Below are 19,027 nucleotides of genomic sequence, written 5' to 3'. Positions count from 1 at the left end.
CTCTTGCGGTCCTAATTACTCAGTTGGAGTCACTGTCTCCACACGCCTCTGAACAGGACAGCCCACGTTTTGCAGCTGACAACTCTGCAAGCCCAGTGCAGAGCCCTGTCCCCTCCACACACAGCCCCTGCTCCTGATCTCATTTCTGTACTTTTCCATTCCCAAAAAGATCCCAAAGCATTTTTTTACGCTGTGCTTCACTGACTGCTGCCACCACAGCTCCCATACCTTGCTCAGCAGTTCTGCCTCCTAGTGAAGCTCATTGGTTTCACCTGGAGCATCATCCTTGCAAATTGCTCACTGGAGGTGCTTGCTACTGATGTTTCTGAAGCCTATGGCCCTAAAGACCTCGTGAGGATCAAGACCTGGACCAGTGCTTTCTCTCAAAACCCTGCCGTTCCTTAGGCTTTGGACTTTTCAGGCCTGAAGTAACTTGTCACTTTACTAGCAGAAGTATTTCATTCTGCCACATATTTTTCTGCAGCAGTGGAGTGTGCAATCAGTGTCACCACTCTTTTTTTTTTGCGGTACACGGGCCTCTCACTGTTGTGGCCTCTCCCGTTGCGGAGCACAGGCCCCGGACGCGCAGGCTCAGCGGCCATGGCTCACGGGCCCAGCCGCTCCGCGGCATGTGGGATCTTCCCGGACCGGGGCACAAACCCGTGTCCCCTGCATCGGCAGGCAGACTCTCAACCACTGCACCACCAGGGAAGCCCCAGTGTCACCACTCTTATTCCCCTGTTCCTTTTAGAACTGCCCAACTGAGTAGTAGCTGTTGCCATTTTAAAATTTCAACCTACTTCTTGAGTTGGCTTCTTTAGCACATGTAGGGCTAGCACTATTTGCTGGATCTAAGTGCCTTCCTTCCTTTTGTTTTCTGGCTCAGTCATTGATTTTTCTAACATACTCCTCTAGATTCTGCCTTTGTGGGGTCCCCAAAATGGCTCAGACCTTCAGAGAGCCTCCCCACTTTTCTGCTTCTTTCCGAAAGATGTTGTCTGGGGCAAGAGGTGTGGCTTATGTTCTTACTCCTTTAAGTGTTAGCAGTATGGGCATCACCAGGGCGCTTATTAGAAATGCAGATTCTCAGGCCCCACCCCAGACCTACTGAGTCAGAATCTGCATTTTCATAAGATCCCCAGTGTATTATATGCACATTAAATTTTGGGAAACACTGGCTTCCATGACCTCGTGGAGGTGGAATAAAGTAAGGGGTCTTGGATGACTTTTTTGTCCTCTGCCTTCTCTGGTCTTCAGAGAGATGCCCTTATCTCCACTGAGATAGTCCTTGGCCTGTTGTCATTCACAGCTGATTTGGCCATCACTGCCATGACTCATGGTCTAGTCTCGCTGGGCTTAGTAGAATCCTCTGGCTTTCCCATTCCACCTCAGCTCTGGCTGGCTGCTCCACTAACACTCGGGATGGAGCCCTCTTACCCCCAGCCTAGTGACTCCCCATGGCAAGCTTCCCAGCTAGATTCTCAGCCCTTTCTGGGCCATGTGTATACCACATGGGAACCAAGAGTGGCTTAAGAAAGCAAAACCTCAAGGGGAAATAGGGAGAGGTTGGTAAAAGGGTACAAATTTTCAGCTATAAGATGAATAAGCTCTGAGGAGCCGGTGTATAACATGGCAACTATAGTTGAAAACACTGTTTTGTATAATTAAAATTTGCTAAGAGAGTAGAACTTAAATGTTTTCAACAACAACAACAAATGTAAATATGTGAGGTGATGGATGTGCTAATTAACTAAATGGGGGGAATCCTTTCACAGTATACATATATATCAAATCACCACAATGTATACTTCAACTATCTTACAATTTTATGTCAGTTGTAAGATAGTTAAAGCAAAACTTCAGAGAGAGCCTTGCTCTGCCTGACCACACTGTATTGCAACGTTTCTGGGTCATGCCCCAGGTGAGGAGGAGGCGGCAGGGGCGGGGGTAGCCGAAAAAATCTCTTTCTAGAGTCCAAAACAGAGAGCAGAGCAATAGCTCTTCTTTTCTCTCCATATTAACCTCAGTTATCTGAAGCACCAAGGCCCAAATGTGAAGCCCCATCTTTGCTCTCCAGCCTCTCCCACCACCTTTCCATTTTCCCACCATCTCTGAGCTGCTAAAGGAGTGGACTTTTTTCCCCCTAACTTTTCTTAAGTCATATCCCTTCTTTCTGAGCCCAGATAACTGTTATTGGTGGGCTTAGGGTATCTCCAGTACACTAAAGGAGAATTTTCTAAGTATTCCAGGCTCTTGCTACACAAAAAAGAAGATAAAATTTAGGGAAATTCTTGAGACAATTGCATGGCTTGCAGGTCATACTGTCTTGGCTGTGTCATCGTATTTTGGGATGACAGGTGCTGAATATTACCTGGGTGTTTATCGTGGCATTCCTCCTGTTAAAAATTCTAACCTCCCCTCCCCTAGTTCCACCCCCAGGCAGGTGGATATCCGCCTATGGAAGACTAGGGTAGAGGTCTTGTACTTAGAGAGTCAAAAATGAAAAAAATAATATACAATTTAAAAAATAGCCCTGTTGCATAATGGCTGTTTCGCATCTGTCAAGCCCCAAAAGTGAGCACAGCAAAAGATGGTCTCCAGACCTACATGTAGAAGGCATGATCACTGTAAAAAGTGTAAAATATAGAAAAACATGCAATATATGTAATGTGACAACCGAATAAACTTGGGCAAAAGGCATGAACAACCATTTTACTGAAGACGTACAGATGGCAAATAAGCACACAAAAAACTGTTTAACGTTATTAGTCATTAGGGAAATATAAACCAAACCACAGTGAGATAACATTATACACCCTGTAAAATGTCTAGAATTTAAGTAACTGACCATACCAAGTATTTGCAAGGACGTGAAGCAACTAGAACTCTCTGACATTGCAGGTGGGAATGTAAAATGGTACAACCACTGTGGAAAACATTTTGGCAGCCTGAGTCAAACTTACATCTACCACATGATTCAGTCATTCCACTCCTAGGTATGTGCCCACAAGAAATGAAAATATATGTCCACATAAAGACTTGTACATCAATGTCCATAGCAACGTTATTCATAATAGCCAAAAAACTGGAAACAACCCAAATGTCCTTCAGCAGGCAAATGGATAAACTGTACTGCATCCATACCATGGGATACTACTCAGTAACAAAAAGGAAAAAACTATTAATACAGGCAACAATATTGATGAATCTCAAAATAATTATGCTGAATGAAGGAAGCCAGATCACCCCCCCCCCAAAAAAAGGATTAGTTCATCCGGTTTGATTCCATTTATAGCAAACTCTAGAAAATGCAAACTAATTTATAGTGAAACAGATCAGTGATTTCCTGGGGGACAGGAGTAGAGAGAGGGATGAACTATAAGGGGGCACAAGGAAACTTTTGGGGGTGATGTAAATGTTTATCTTGATTGTGGTGATGATTTCATAGGTTTATATACATGTCAAAACTGAACAAATGGTACATTTTAAATATGTTCAGTTTATTGTACTTCAATTATAATTCAATAAAGTTTAAAAATTAAATGATTTCTCTTTCATTTGCTATAGGACCATCTCACCATTTGTATAGTTCTGTAAATATTCCTGAAAAAACATCACCCTCATTATCTTCTCCTCATGATGTACAGAGTAACACAACAGAACAAAAGGTAGAAAGCTGTATGTCTCGGGTGCTTTGTATTGATCATTTATTTATCTGGTTAACTTTCCTGTCTATGGGATAGCCCCTTCACTGGCATGGTACTGATTGGTTAGAAATAATGGGGTTCTACACAGGTCTGGACCCTCTCCTTGGTAGAGAAGGTTCTGAGTCAGCTTCATGCTAAATGTACCATGTAGTTGAGCAGAAACTAACAAATATTCGATGATGATGATGATGATGATGATGATGATGATGATGATGATGATGATAGCTAACATTGATTGAGAACCTGCTGTGGGCCAGGTCCTGTGCTAAGCTAGAAGGAAGGAAAAGGGGGGAAAGTAGGTGACATAGGATACAAAGATGGAAAAGACATCATCACTGCTCTTGAGGACTCATCTTCCAGGGATCAGACACACATAAACAGAAGTCCTTACACTCAAAGGAGTGAAGAGTTTTGATTTGTACAAAATGTAGAAGCACATAAGATTTACAGAATAGTCCTGCCAAGAGAAATCTAAAAATGCTTTATAAAAGGAGGGCTTAATTGAATTAGGTCTTGAAACATGAGTGGGAAGTTTCCAGATGAGTAGATGTGAGGATATGGTGAGGCCGTATTACAGACAGGCTTAAAGTGTTAAGTGAAGGCATGAAAGTTCAAGCCAGCAAAACCATGGCACAGGAGGAAAGCAGACTAAAAAGGTAGGTTGAAGACAGAACTTAGTATACCTTGCTGAGGTATGAATTTATTCTCTCAGTAGTAGGGAGCCGATGCAGGTTTTTGAGTAGGGGTGTGAAATAAGAATGATTTGGGTTTAAAAAGATAATCTGGTTGCAGTGTGTGATATAGATACATAGAGAAAAGAGATTAGAAGCAAGATAGTTTGGAGTCTATTGGGATAGTCCAGATAAAAGTGATAAAGGCCCAAACTAAAGCAGTGACAATGAGGGTAAACAAGAGGCCACGGACTTAAGATATTTCAGAATCAGACTATGTCAGGATTTGGTGACTCAACAGATGAGTAGAACCAGAGAAAGGGAGACGACGACGACGACGACGATGATGATGATGATGATGATGATGATGATGATGATGATGATGATGATGATTTAATTTTTGTGTACGGGTTTTCTGTGCTCCCATAGTGCTGAGGCTTACCTCTATCTCAGAACTCATTATACTCCATCATATATGCCTGTCCTTTCTACTGGATGATAAACTTCTTGAGGTCGGGAATTATGTACCTTATTTCAGTTACAAGCCGTGTACTCAATAAGCAACAGATTGGATTAAACTAGCCTTATCTGAAATAAATGGAACAATTCTAAGCTTTCTGGAATGGAGCACTGGATGGATTGTTAGGCCTTTAACCAGACTATGGAAGACTGAGAAGTAGCAAGTTTGGAAAGATGGGAGTACCTGAGTACACGATAAGCTTCATTTTAAACTAGTTAAGTTTAGGTACCTGTAAAAGATATCCAGTAAGAGGTTAATAATAGATATTAGCATTGAGACCAGAGCTTAGGAGAGAAGTAGGGGATGAGGGGAAAGGGGAGATACTGTATTAATTTGATTGCTCTAGAGTCAGCAAAAGTCTCTTTTAGAAGGCTGAGTACTAATTAATTTTTTGTCTTGAATGTTAAACCATACAGAAAGATAGAGAAACAATTAAGACATCATATCCTTTAAATGATGGAGGTAAGAAAATGAACAATATTTGCAATTGCTCTGATATCTTCCAGTTAGTTTTATCATACAGTTTTCCAAGTTATGCTTTTTACCCTGATTATAAAATCTATGATTAATTTGATAAAGGAAGATATAAAAATTATTCATGATTGTAAATATTAGTATCACACATTTTTGAGTGATTGCTGGGTGAACAGGCCCTTTGGAATTGGCAAAGAAAGCGTGGGGAAGTTAGACCCTCTACTGTGGCTGCCTTTATAAATTCCCAACATACTGCCATTAGGGAGTCCTAGTACAGAGAATTCTCCCCATGAAGGTCTCTACCCTCTAATGCCATTTTTCTCCCCAGACATAAAAATACATCCTGTTTCCCATCTCCCAGGACTGGACTAGAGGTTAGCTAAGTCTTTGTTAGTCTCTGCAAAAGATTCCCACACATATCCTGCACACTCACCAAGAGCACTAGGACATCTCCACCTGGGCAGCCCACAAGCACCTCAGATCCAATATGTGTAAAACCAAATTCATCATCTTCTAGTCACCCCCAAACCCGTTCTCTGATTCTCTTAATTTTATTCAGGCACAAGACCTGAGTCGTCTTTGACTCTTTCCTACTGCTCATATCCTACATCCAAAAGTTGCCACCTTCTGTCCAATCCACCACCTTAAATTCTCTCATAATCTTCCCTTCCTTTCCATTCGTGCCACCCATGCCCTTAAGTACTGCAATAATTTGCCTCCAATCTCTTCTTCCTCTTAATCTATCCTACATTTTGCTGTGAATGTAATCTTCCTGAAATACAGCTTTGGACATATAATTCCTCGACCAAAAAGTCCTCGGTGGTTCCCCCTTGCCTACTGAATGAAGTGCAAAACAGTTCATTCTAGGGCAGGGGAGTGGTGGGAGATTTAGCTGGCAAAGTAATTTAGGGCCAGAAGTTAGGGAGTTCAGGCTTGTCCCTGATGGCAGTGGTGGGCCACTGGAAGCTGGTAAGCAGGGGACTTCAAAAAAAGGCCTTTTATACTTAGAGATACTGCCTTAACTTCCATAAATAAATACATCGTTGACTATGGTAATTCTAGACATTATGGCAGCCCAACAAGGAGAACGATATCATTTTTTCTTATTTAAAGGTACCTCTTCTTTCCCCCAGAAATTACAAGTACTTCACTTCAAACTCCAGGTGTTTCTGCAAAAACAGCAAATGTCTATAGATACTCTCTACAGGATACTTCAAAACAAGAGGCAAGTAATATTTCTTCTGTCCCAGATACAGACAGAACAAATGACATATGAAATTATGATCAAGATTGGCATAACACAGTTTCATGTATTAAATGACAATTCAGAACAGCCTTATTCCCTGAAATTAACCACCCTATAGTAAGATTTTATAAAAATTGAAATGTGAACCCACAGGAATAATCCTGTGCTACTTCAGACTTCCAGCACTCATGGTTATCAGTTATGTTAATGTTGCCATACTCTAAGTGTAGGGAATATCAGTAACAAGCTGTAAGCTGACAAAAGAAAAATGGTGAGCCTGAGAGTTTAAATGTGTTAAATAGATCCAAAATTTGAATATTTGTCTCAATTCTTAATAGAGATTTACCAGAAACAACTTGAGTGTTCCCACGTAGCCCTTAGGTTACAGTCTTCCTAAATGATGAGCTTCAAGAGCTTCAAGGTCCATACCTATGCCCTGCAGAAGAATCAATATATTGGGCTTTTGTGAATCATTTCTCTTCTAGTGCTGATGGGTTGTGCAGAGACAGCCATACTGCCTCGCCCTATCCCCTTTGTGACCAGTGATCACTCATCTGATTGCAGGAAGTTGGCCACAGACATTCAGGGTACCTGGTCACAACATATATTACCTCTGTGGGTTGCCAATTTGTCATTCATTATAAGAATCAAATGTACCTCCTTGGCTCCATTAGCACTGCATTAACTGGCTCACCAGTTCTAAAAAGTTAACATATTTTGCCATATTCTGTGTTAAATGCATAGAAAGTGACAGACCCGATTACATATCTCTTCAAATGTAGCATGTTAGCCACAATATGCTTCTCTATATAAACACATATTTATAAAACACCTGCTGTGTCTAGGGCACTGTGCTACTGTGCTAACATCCATAATCTGTATGCTTAGTATCTAATTAAAGAATCTTAACTACTTTAAGATAGTTTAGTAGTTGCACATCAGGAATTAATAACTTTTTTCACTAGCCTCACTATACAGTCAAAAAAAAAGTATTCTCTGAGTGTAGCATGGACGGCAAACTTAGTACTACATATGTTATCAAAAAAACCCAATAAACGAATTTAGACCATCTGTTTTTAAAGAAGGCTTTAAAATACATTGGACAATATGCATAAATCAAATGGTCACAAATACCTAATTTATTTTGAGAAATAGCATGACCACTTTTATTACAATAGAATCCAATGCTATTTTCCAGCTTATTTCACCCATCCCATCAGTGTCAGGAAATGTACTTCTGGTGGCTTGTGTTCAGCTCTCAGGCCTGGAAAACAAATAAAGTCTACTCTGTTGGATTTATCTTCCTGTATAATTACCTAAGCAGGTAGAGCTCTTGGCCAAATCAAAGAGTCACATCCCTTGTGTGCAGAAAACCTGCTCTGTGCTTTCCAGCTCTCTCAAAACATTTTCCCTATAGTTAACTTTCTTTAAAAACCACACATACTCTTTTTAGCTATTCAACTGATTACCTTCCATGCTGATCAGTGCATTCCTCAGTTAGTTAATTTTAGTAGATTAATGAATTCTATAAGCCTTTGAATTCTATAAGTAATGTACGTAATGTAAACCAAATGAAACACGTGTATATTATAAATGGACTTTTTAAATCACTTTATTAAATTTCTGTGAGAAATAGATGATGTTCAAATTCTTTGAAAACTCATTTGAGGATTTTCTTTGTTTTTTCTTGTGGCATGTATAGGTGACATATGCTGATGTGAATGGGGAAAAGGCCAAGAAATCAAGCTTAAACTATGAGTCAGGTAAACATTAACAATAACTATTAAGGAAATCCTGCAATCCATTAATGCATTCATTCAGCTAACATTTATTGAGCTTTTGCTACATGCCATGCACTATGCTAATTATTGAACACATGAAGTAGAGAAGCCATGGTCCCTATCCTGGATTTTACAGTTTAGTGTAGAACAGTCATGCCAGTAATCACAATCACAATATAATAAGCCCAATAAAGGAGGTATATAAACAAAGTCCACTCTCCATAGGGAAGCCAAGGAAGCTTTTACAGAAGGTGCCACAATTGAGCTGAGACATGAAGGATGAGAAAGAATTTTCTAAGCAGACAAATGGAAAGAGAACCTTCCAGGAGAAGGGAATACATCTACCAAGATATACACATTAGAGCATAGTGGGTTTGTGGAAATAGTTTTTTTTCAGAATTGCTTTAACTAAAAGTTCAAGTTAGAGAATTACAGATGAAGCTTGACTGGTAGATAAGGGTTAGATCATTAAGATTCTGGTAAGCTGTGCCAGGAAATCTACCTTTTATCCTGTTATCGAAGGGCAACTATTGAAGAATATTCGCAGGAGCATAATATGGTCAGACTTTGCCTTTTCTGCTCACAGACATAGAAAACAAACATACGGTTACCAAAGGGGAGAGTGGGGGGGGATAAATTAGGAGTTTGGGATTAACAGGTACACACTATTATATATAAAATAAATAAAATACACGGACCTACTATATAGCACAGGGAACTATATTCAATATCTTGTAATAACCTATAATGGAAAAGAATCTGGAAAAGAATCTGAATCACTTTCCTGTACACCTGTAACACAACATTGTAAATTAACTGGACTTCAAAAAATGACCAAAAAAAAGAAAGAAAAAAAAGAATTTGCCTTTTATAAAAAAGGAAAGTGGAAGTAGACGTGAAGAGACTGGAGGCAATGAGACAATAAAAATAACAGTTAGCATATTGAACACTTACTATGTACCAGGAACTATACTAAACTATATTCTCTCATTTAACCCTCCCAACAATAAAAGTATTTTTATCTAACATTTTACACATAAGTAAACTAAGTCTCAGAGTGGTAAATTATCATGCCCAAGATTTCACATAATATGTGGCAAAGCCAGGGTTTTAACCTAGGTCTATCTTGCTCAACCAATCCTAACTGCAATACCATACTGCCCCTTATTACAATTAAGAGGCTATTACAATAGTGAAGGCTAGAAATGAGTCCTGAACAAAGTCAGTGGCAGTGAGGATGAAGAGCTGGGCACAGATTGGACTCAGACTAAGAGGGTCAAATGGATGAGATTTGGTTACTGATTGAATATGGGGGAAGAATGAATTGAAGACAACTCCCAGATTTCTAGTCTGAGCAACTTAATGGATAGTGAATAGTGATGCCATTCAGTTGACAGGCAATACATTAAGATGAACAAGTTTGGAAGAGAAAAAATAAGTTCAGCTTTGAATATGTTGAGTTTGAGATGCCTGAGGGCATCCAAGTGGGACATCTAAGTGGAATAGTCAAGGGGGCAGTTGTAGATATTGGTCTGGGATGCATGGGAGAAGCAGTGAAAAGAACACCTTATATCAAAACCTACGGGAAATAATAAAAGCTGTTCCCATAGGTTTGATATAAAGTGTTCTTTTTAAGGTAGATTATACTTTCTCCTTTTTATTCCCTCTTTGACCTAAGAGTTATCCATAAGTATGTTTCTTAATTATCATGAAATTAATATTTTCGGCCACATTTTTAAAGTTAGGTTCAGAGAATGTAGCCTGTAGATCTTTAACACATTGAAGTTGTTAACGTTTTCTTTGTGGCCAAATATGTGACTGATATTTGAAAGTGTTCCATGGACATACAAAAAAATGTATAATTCTTTATTTAAAGGATGTAAGGCTCTAAATGAATTTTAAATTATATTTATTGATTATATTATTCAATTATTATATGTCTTTACTGATTTTTTTTGTCTACTAGACTCTTTTCTTACTGCCTGCTAGATGTATCCAGCCATCAAAGAGGTGTATGGAAGTTCTACACTATAATTGTATTTTTATCAAATTCCCATTGCATTTCTAATAGGTTTTACACAGTTAGGCTCTTTAGGATATTTAATGCACCATGTTGCTAGAAACCATAGAAGAGTTCCTTATTCTTTTAACCGCGCCATTATTTATCTATTGCTGAATAACCAAAAAAAAACCCTAAAACCTGGCAGCTTAAAAAAATCATCTCACAGTTTCTGTGGTTAGGAATACAGAAGCAACTTAGCTGGATGGTTCTGATTCAGGGTCTCTCATGAGGTTATGGTCAAGATGTCATCCAGGGCTGCTGCAGTCATCCTAAAGGCTTGACTGCGACTGGAAGATTCACTTCTAAGGTTTCTCACTCACATGACTGTTGGCAGGAAGTCTCAGTTCCTCACCATGTGGGCATCTCCATACATCTCTTGAGCATCCTCATGATATGGCATCTGGCTTCCCCCAGAGTGAGCAATCCAAGAGAAAGGGGCTGAAGCCACACTATATTTTACAACCTAGTCTCAGAAGTTATACACCATCACTTCCACTACATATTCATTAGAAGCAAGTCACTAAGTCCAACCCACACTTAGGAGAAAAGAATTAACCTCCACCACAGGAGGGAGTATTATGAAAGAATTTGTAGACATATTTCAAAAACACCACAACAGTATTATCTTCACACTTTTTTTCAGGTTTGTTCACTATTAATTCCAGCTCCTTCCTTTCCAAAACTGTACACACTCAAAAACATACTCATACACAAAGAAACTCAAGAAGGTACATAAAATTTAAGTAAAACTTCTATGCAGATCGTTGGAATTTACTGGTTATTCACAATACACTTTACATTTATTGGGAGAAAAATAAATAGATATTCACCTTGACTTTGAACTGGCTTTAATTGGTAATACTACCAATACTTTCTAATACTTTCTATTATTCAAAGTATTCTGTTTGTTTAAGACTGTTTAGTCATGATTGTGCACAACTGACATACACCATCCCAGTATTCCTATGGATGTATTCCACATGAAGACTTGCTTTAGTATCATTATCCAGAAATAGTTACTAAAATCCACTTATGGAACTTTGCTAGATGGCATACAAAGCATGTTAGACAGTATTTGAGTGGGAAGAGATTAATGACAGGCAGACTAATGAACAAACATTGAGCCAACGCGTGTGTTAAAGAATTAATTCAAGGGACTTCCCTGGAGGTCCAGTGGTTAAGACTCTGCGCTTCCACTGCAGGGGGTGCGAGTTTGATCCCTGGTTGGGGAACTAAGATCCTGCATGCCACGTGGCGCAGCCAAAAAAAAAGAAGAATTAATTCAACAAATAAATGTTCTTGAGTGCTTAGTATATGCCAGGCACTGTAATCTAGTACTCACAATACAGCATAGTAAGTCCTATAACAGAAGGATGTATAGGGTGCTTCAGGAGCATTGACAGAGAATGCGTCTATCTAGGCAGATATCAAGGAAGGCTCTCTGAAGGAGGTGACACAAGCTGAATGAGTCCTAAAAATGAGAAATTTAAGAGGGACACTAGAGTTACAAGGGAAATAGTGAGGGCAGAGGCAAAGGGAACTGAGTGTTGTTCAGTATCTCTGGAGCATAGAATATATGTAGAATGGTGACCAGAGATGAGGCTGGTGAGGAAGGCAATCATCCCAGACCTTAAGGTATATTTGATGCCTGACTGGTAGTCCCTGGAGGGTTTAAACAGAGCATTGACAGCAGGGAATAAAAGACCTATTAAGATATGTTAATTACCATTTTACAAGTAGCCCATGAAGGATACCAATAAATAGTAATTTTCTTTTTCTCTCTGAAAATTCACCTGCAGCTCCCGGAATCTTCTTTTCTCACGACTCATCAATTAAGTAAATATCTAAGAAAACTTAATAAAGTAATGTGTTGCTTTAAATTAATATTTAAATAATTACACAGGAGTGCTGTTTGAATCCTCCATTCTTGTAGTTTTACTTGTCTGTAGTAAAACTCTCCCCTTTTGCAACTTCTCAGGACTAAGCTAAAACTGTAAAGTAGGCAAAGCTAGCTGTTCGCGCTCTTCCACCTCCTTCTCTCTTTGTTCTCCCTTTAGTCCTGTGCCCCCCTGATAAACAGTACTTTCACTCCCCTTTCAGGGAGCACTACTTCTGGGATCTGGATCTATTCTTTTCCCCTGTCCCCACTCAAAAATGCTGCATTACTTTTGCCTTTTGAGGTTACTGGTTTTCTAATGATGATACATTAGTTTACTATATATTTATTTATTTATTTTTAACATCTTTATTGGTGTATAATTGCTTTACAATGATGCGTTATATATATAGTATTAATGACTTAATCTGTTACCCCCCTAAGGATATTTGCACTGTAATCCGAAGTAATCAGTCTCTCATGATGCAAAATAAAGGCCAGTGGAGAACTTTTCTTTGGCCTGGGAGCCTTTCACCCCTCAAACCTTGGTGGCCACCCATTCTGCTGATGTCCTATTCCCCTCAAATTTTAATAATAGTTCATGCACATAAAATAACTCCTGATGGAACACACATACCCAACACCATCATCTTTTAAACACTCAACAAACCAAATGAGGTTCAGGATAGTTTTTATAAATCCCAAACTCTGATGCAAATGGTTGGGTAAAGTGAAGTAGTATGTGGTGGTAAATGGTGTTGATGTTCAGACCAAGGTTTTTAGAAAAGGATTTGGGGGTAGGATTGATAGCAGTCAGCTTGTCTGATTTGCTGAGGGCTCATGGGATACAAGGATGCTGAAGGAAGGAAACTGACTAGCTCAGTATCAAGGTAGTTTCAAGAAGTAAAAGTGAGAGAATAATGATTATGTGTAGTTTTATACAGTGTTAATTCCTGCCTCCCTCTTCTTCCTGACCAACTCCCACCCTAGACTACAGAATCACTTGAGTCTTTTCAATAGCAAATGCTCTGGATACCCTTTTATTAAAAATCAGCTAAGATGAAGAACTCTGTATATGACCTGGAGCTTCTCTCCCATTCCTTTCAAATACACAGGGTTAAAATACCTTTAGCTATACCTAGGACAATTCCAGGACACAGCACAAGAAAACCTAGCTACAACACATCTGGTATGGCTCTGCCCATTGCACCCACGTCACATTCCTTTACCTTACAGAAAAGAACCCAGGTTCAAGGCCTTTGGCTTAGTCCTCTTGTTCTGATGCAGCTCTTTGCTTCCCAAGACTCAACTGTGGACGCATCATGTCTGTTCCACCATTTACCTCCTCTCTCTTCTCTTCCTCCAACTCCTTGGTTCTCTGTTTTTTCTAATACTAACGTAAAGGACATACACAGTAAGCTTAATAAAATAGAATTAGGAACCAAAGAAGTCAGGACAGGAGGAAGCAAATGTGATAAGATAGCGATGTGGTAAACAGTTGTAATTATTAAGCTTTGCATTTAGATACTGAGTATGTTCTGATGATTGGGATAGAAGATGAGAGGAGAAACAGAGTAAAGAAGGCAGTGAGTCTGTTGCCCTGAAGACTGTGCTCAGAAGTGTGTATTTCACTCATTGAGTGACAGTCTAAGGTTTTGAGGAGAGATGTAATATTATCAAATCAGTAACTTTGCTGAACACCCCTGATAGCATCATATACGACAAATTGAAGACAGGCACTTCTTCTCTGCAGAAGTCCATTAATGATTTGTAGCCTGCACAGTGGCCTTCATTTGTACACATAGAGCTAAAATATGTTAAATGGAAATTTATTTACCAAACTTTCTTGAGAACCTACTATGTTCAAAGTATAGTGCTGGTTATTAGACAGATACCAAGATGAATAAAGCACTGCCCCTGACCTCATTTGTGCTTCACAAAGCACGAGGAGAAAAGACAGGGAGACATGAGCAATACCAGAGAGTGAATTGAGGGCAGGACAGTGGATAAAATGTTAGGCAAAGGGAGGGCCACCCATGGAACTACCCCAGTTTTTGGCTTATCAGATTGGACCACTGATGTTAGGATACAGAGGTGCTGCTTTTAAATCCCATTCAACCACTGGAATGAGTAAATGGATTTGGCAATAGAATGGACTACATGTATGTATGATCAGGAGGTATGAGACATCACTTCAAAGCTGTGGGCCTGAGGTACCAGTAGAGGACCACCAGTTACATTAAAACTTAGATATTCAGAAGGATTAGGCAGACAGACTAAAATTCAGTCTTGTCACATTAATCTTCAAGGGGTGGTTGGCCAGTTATCTTTTGGACTAAAGTGAGGTTGTATGGAGGAGAAGGTTAGGAAGAGAAAGGTTATATTTATAGTTTTATGACATAACAAGTTAAACGGTGAAAAACTGTGCCTTATCTTTGGGGCTTCTAAACTAATTATCATTAATATCACTGCCCTCTTTATTTAAGAAGTAGAGAGTTGGCAGTACAAATGACCTAAACCTTAGATGCTTTAGTAGCATCAACCTATTAGGGAAAACCACCTAAGACTAGGGAAAAGTGGATGGAATATTATAGCACTCCTAGAATTGTTGTGGAACTTTCCAACATAACAGTGAGTTCATTTGCATGTTTCTGCTCAATTGACTCCAAAGAGAAACTGATAATTCATTGCAAATTGCAGATTTGTATCCAATATTACAACTAGTTTCTAGTGGTCTTATATAAGGCTTTTCTGATCTATATGATTAGTTTTGTTCTTAGTTCTGTGCTATTTCCTTTTATCTAAATGCATGCCTTTGGGACAGAAAGTCTGTGGGGAGAAGTAGAAACATACACAGGACTCCACTTGCTGCCTGTGGTATAAGATAGGGAGAGCAGAAAAAAAGAATCTGGGTGCATTGGATTGCCAAGGATCTACAGAAAAGAAATTGTGCTGGATTTGGCCTAAGAAACTGGGTGTTAGAAAAATGAATGAAGCCAAAGGATAGGAATTATGTCACTGATGTGAGCATTCATGTTCTAGGTTCTATATTGCAAAAAGGTATTAGTCTGTGGATGGGCTATTGATGCCTAACCCTAACTGAGACCTTTTCCTGCTAGGATTTAGGTTGTAATTTCACAGTCTGACTGTATGTCTCAAAATTAAATTGTTAGGCCTTGGAGGAAAAAGTAAATTTGATAACATAAAGGCAGGACAAGTAAAAATGAAAATAGAAGCACCATGTTTCCTTTAAGAAGGTCAAGAAGAAGAGAGGCAAGGGATCCATGGAGGCAGAAAAATATGAAAGTAAATCATAATTAGTCTTAGGCCTTGATTTTTTAAAACTTTTTGTTATTATTCTATAATTTACATGATTTTGTTGTTCTCTTGCTACAATTTAGTAAAATATAATTTTGGTTCCATGTAGTAGGTCATAACAAATAATTCTGATTAGAACACAGAATAGAATATTGTGATACCTAGAAAAGGGCTCCATCTAATTTGGTATTACATATGATCTGAAACCCGTTATTTTAATCTATCATTGTCAGTGGATCATCCATAGATCTTCTCCTACTGTGGGGCAAGGAGAGGAGATTAGGAATTTTGAGGAGGTGGGTAGAAAGTAAATTATCAGAAAGCTCTGATCAAGCAGGACAGGCAGAAAGGACTAGCCCATCCCCTCTCTCGCCAATCCCATCCATGCTCTTCTCAACTCACTACAGAACAAACATGGCTAAGGTGGATCAACAGTGGTAATATCAGATAGGTGTTAGTTTACTCAGCACCTATTATTCTACTCTTTATGCAGCAATTATTCTACTCCTCTGAGTAATTAATAGAGCATGTCCTATACCCAGGGGCCAATTTCTAAATAAGAGGCTAAATAGGAGGGTTAGATTAAAAAAAATAAAGCTTATTCTTCTCTGTGAATTGCTGGGGAGGAAAAAAAAACTCCCAAGCACAAAGCGGGTAATCTGATTCAATGATTAGGAATTTGGAGGAAAGTTACATAAATTATTAACCATAAGAAATAAAATCAATCTCTTTTTACTTTTTCAGGCAACAAGACTACCATCAAAATCACTGTCAAGAAAAAGTATGTACGATGAAACTCACTGATAAAGCAATTAACTATATTTTCTAATATGTTATTAGAGAAAAATCTGTGAATCAGACAACCAGCAAAATCATCTGCTGATATTAGTCAGTTTCCCTCTTTGCCGTTTTCTCTTCCTTGCCTTTTACTCTCAGTTAATGTTGAGTTTTGCAGAGGTCCAAAATTATTGTTAAAAGAGTTATTGTTAAGGGGGGTACAAAGTTATTGTTATTGGCCTTTTGCCCAGGGGCTCAGGAGGGTAGATTGGGGGAGGCTTAGGAGGTTTAATCATCACGGGGAAAGCATCAAATACCACAAACCCACTCCATAATGGGAAGACATTAAGGGAAATACCTTTGCAGACCGCTGCAGATCTGGCTCAGGGCTGAGCATCCTGCCCCTCAGGCAGGTGAGCCAGGATGCCTAGATCTGTCTCTTAATTCTCCTGGGAGTAAGAAGAGTCTTACGATAGCTACTCCATCAAAAGAAGGGACCTGGTCACAAGAGAGCTGCAACTTGGGCCTGGCAGAGAAGAGGGTAAATTTGATAAGCCCCAACTCTGGGGCTAGACAGAGGAATCATGAACAAGAAAGGGGTTCAGGGGAGTAGCACACTCACACACTCTTTCAAACATACACCTGATCAATTCATAGAATGTGCAACAAACACAAAGGCTGAGACATACTGGCACCAAAACGATATTTCTTGGTTTAATAGTATAGTGAAAATGAGCTGAATAATCAGATTCTACTTATCGCATTTCGCTTCATTAAAAACTTGATGAATGTTCCAATTTTATATGTCAAAGTTGGACATGCTTCTTCTCAGCTACCCTAAGAGTAGTAATGTAGGTCTGCTGTACATTATCTCTGGTGATAAGAAAATAATATATATTGAAATTCTTAGCTCATATGTATTGGAACGGATTTAGATCAATTTAGACCAAGAAGGTGAGTAACTTACTTATTAATGTTTAAACATTATTCTTAGAAGTGTTTGATTTAGGACATTTTACATAAGTAAAACAAGTCTTTTTCAACCATATGCTGTCATTTCAAACTATGTTTTTCAAACTCAGTAGCCATTTTCTGGTCTGCACAATAGGTGAAAAAAAATACATTACGAGAGCTAGATAGTAGTGATGTTTGTGCAACATTGTCAATGTACCTAATGCTGCTGAACTATACACTTTAAAATGGTAAATTTTATGTTATGTGTATTTTATCACAATAAAAAATGCTTTTCCTTGAAGCGTCCCTCAAACCTTCTCTAATGGGTCAGGAGAGAATATGCTACATACGGCAAGGTGTTAACTTTGATTGTTGGCCTAAACCTGAACAATCTGGGGCTACCTTTGGAGATAATTCTGAGGCAACAACAACATTATAGGGAATCGGGTGCCCAAATGCCAGGATATCAAACAATGCACAGCTAAAATGCCAGGCATCCAGCCTTTGCTGCCACTGACTTGTAGCCACAGCCTTGAAAAGTAGAGTTCCTGTGGAAGGTTCACACTCCTGGTCTGGCTGTCTTGAGGATAACAACTTTAAAAAGAATACTGTTTTATTATAGGCAAAAGGATTTTTATGATCCCAAAATATATTTGCAATAAGTACACATACATAAACAGTTATAGAGTTTGGCAGGTGCACTTTGCATCTGCCCCTGGTCCAGTCTAAGCTATAATAGTGAGCATAATTAACCATGAGGAAATGGCCATTCAAGTCTGGTCCCTGGGTTTCTACTTCAGCTCATACTAAAAGAGCCCCAACTTCCCTCCACTGCTTGGCCTTCTGGCCCTTTGAGTACGAGTTCTGGCTCAACCTTCTTTCCTTCCGAAATTAATGTGTTTCTTTATTTCTTGAGCTGTCCTCTGCCTCCCAATCCAAGAGAGTTTGCACTGATAATCTTTCGTTGGACCTAAGCCTGTTCATTTCCCTTAAATCATCAGTGCTAACCGTTGCCCATTGATTAAACTTTAACAACTAGCTGTAGTCGTTTGCATATATAAACACAGTCAATTGACAGAGGAAGGCAGCAATAGGCCAGCCACAGAACCCACAGGCTGATCCCTCCACTATGGGGCTTCATTTTTTACCCTCATCTCCTAGCTAAACGGATGCCTAAGTAAAAGGAGGCTATATCCACAAAGGCACATAAATGTTTGAACTGCAAATTTGTTTCATGAAATAGTTTGTTAGAGGTAACCAGGTTTGTATTTTTAAGAAATATTGCTTGGGTCATAAACACAGTCTTACTTCTTGCCAGGGCATTTGTTTTCTACGAGCCTAGACACCCACTTGGCTGTTTTTTTTTTTAACCAGGAAGCCATTTATCCTCAGCAATAAACTTTTATAGTTCCAAGGGATTTGGGGGGTTTTTTCTGCTTTATTTTATTTTAATGGGTGTACTATTTTATTAACATTTAAATTTCACCAACAATGAGCTCAAGTATATGCTAGCCCTATGTTCAGATTTTTGAAACAAAGATAAAATGGACAGACAGCTTTAAGGGTGCAATGTATTTAACACTACACAATATATTCAACAATTAGACAATCTAGGTGGTGGTATAACTATACACTTAGGAG

At 39.0% G+C, this 19,027-nt stretch overlaps 1 protein-coding gene across 1 annotated transcript in view; it reads left to right on the top strand.

Moving 5' to 3' along the window:
* The window catches only part of LOC101286057 (fibrous sheath-interacting protein 2-like), a 58,506-nt gene that overhangs the window by 9,141 nt on the left and 30,338 nt on the right, over positions 1-19,027 (top strand). Inside the window, 1 exon segment of the mRNA XM_049704539.1 lies at positions 220-351. Coding sequence (XP_049560496.1) covers positions 220-351 — 132 coding nt within the window.

This window comes from Orcinus orca, chromosome X (assembly GCF_937001465.1).
Source record: "Orcinus orca chromosome X, mOrcOrc1.1, whole genome shotgun sequence".
Taxonomy (NCBI): Eukaryota; Metazoa; Chordata; class Mammalia; order Artiodactyla; family Delphinidae; genus Orcinus; species Orcinus orca.
The sequence above is the reverse complement of the archived record's forward strand: the minus strand, read 5'-3'. Positions and strand labels throughout refer to the sequence as shown.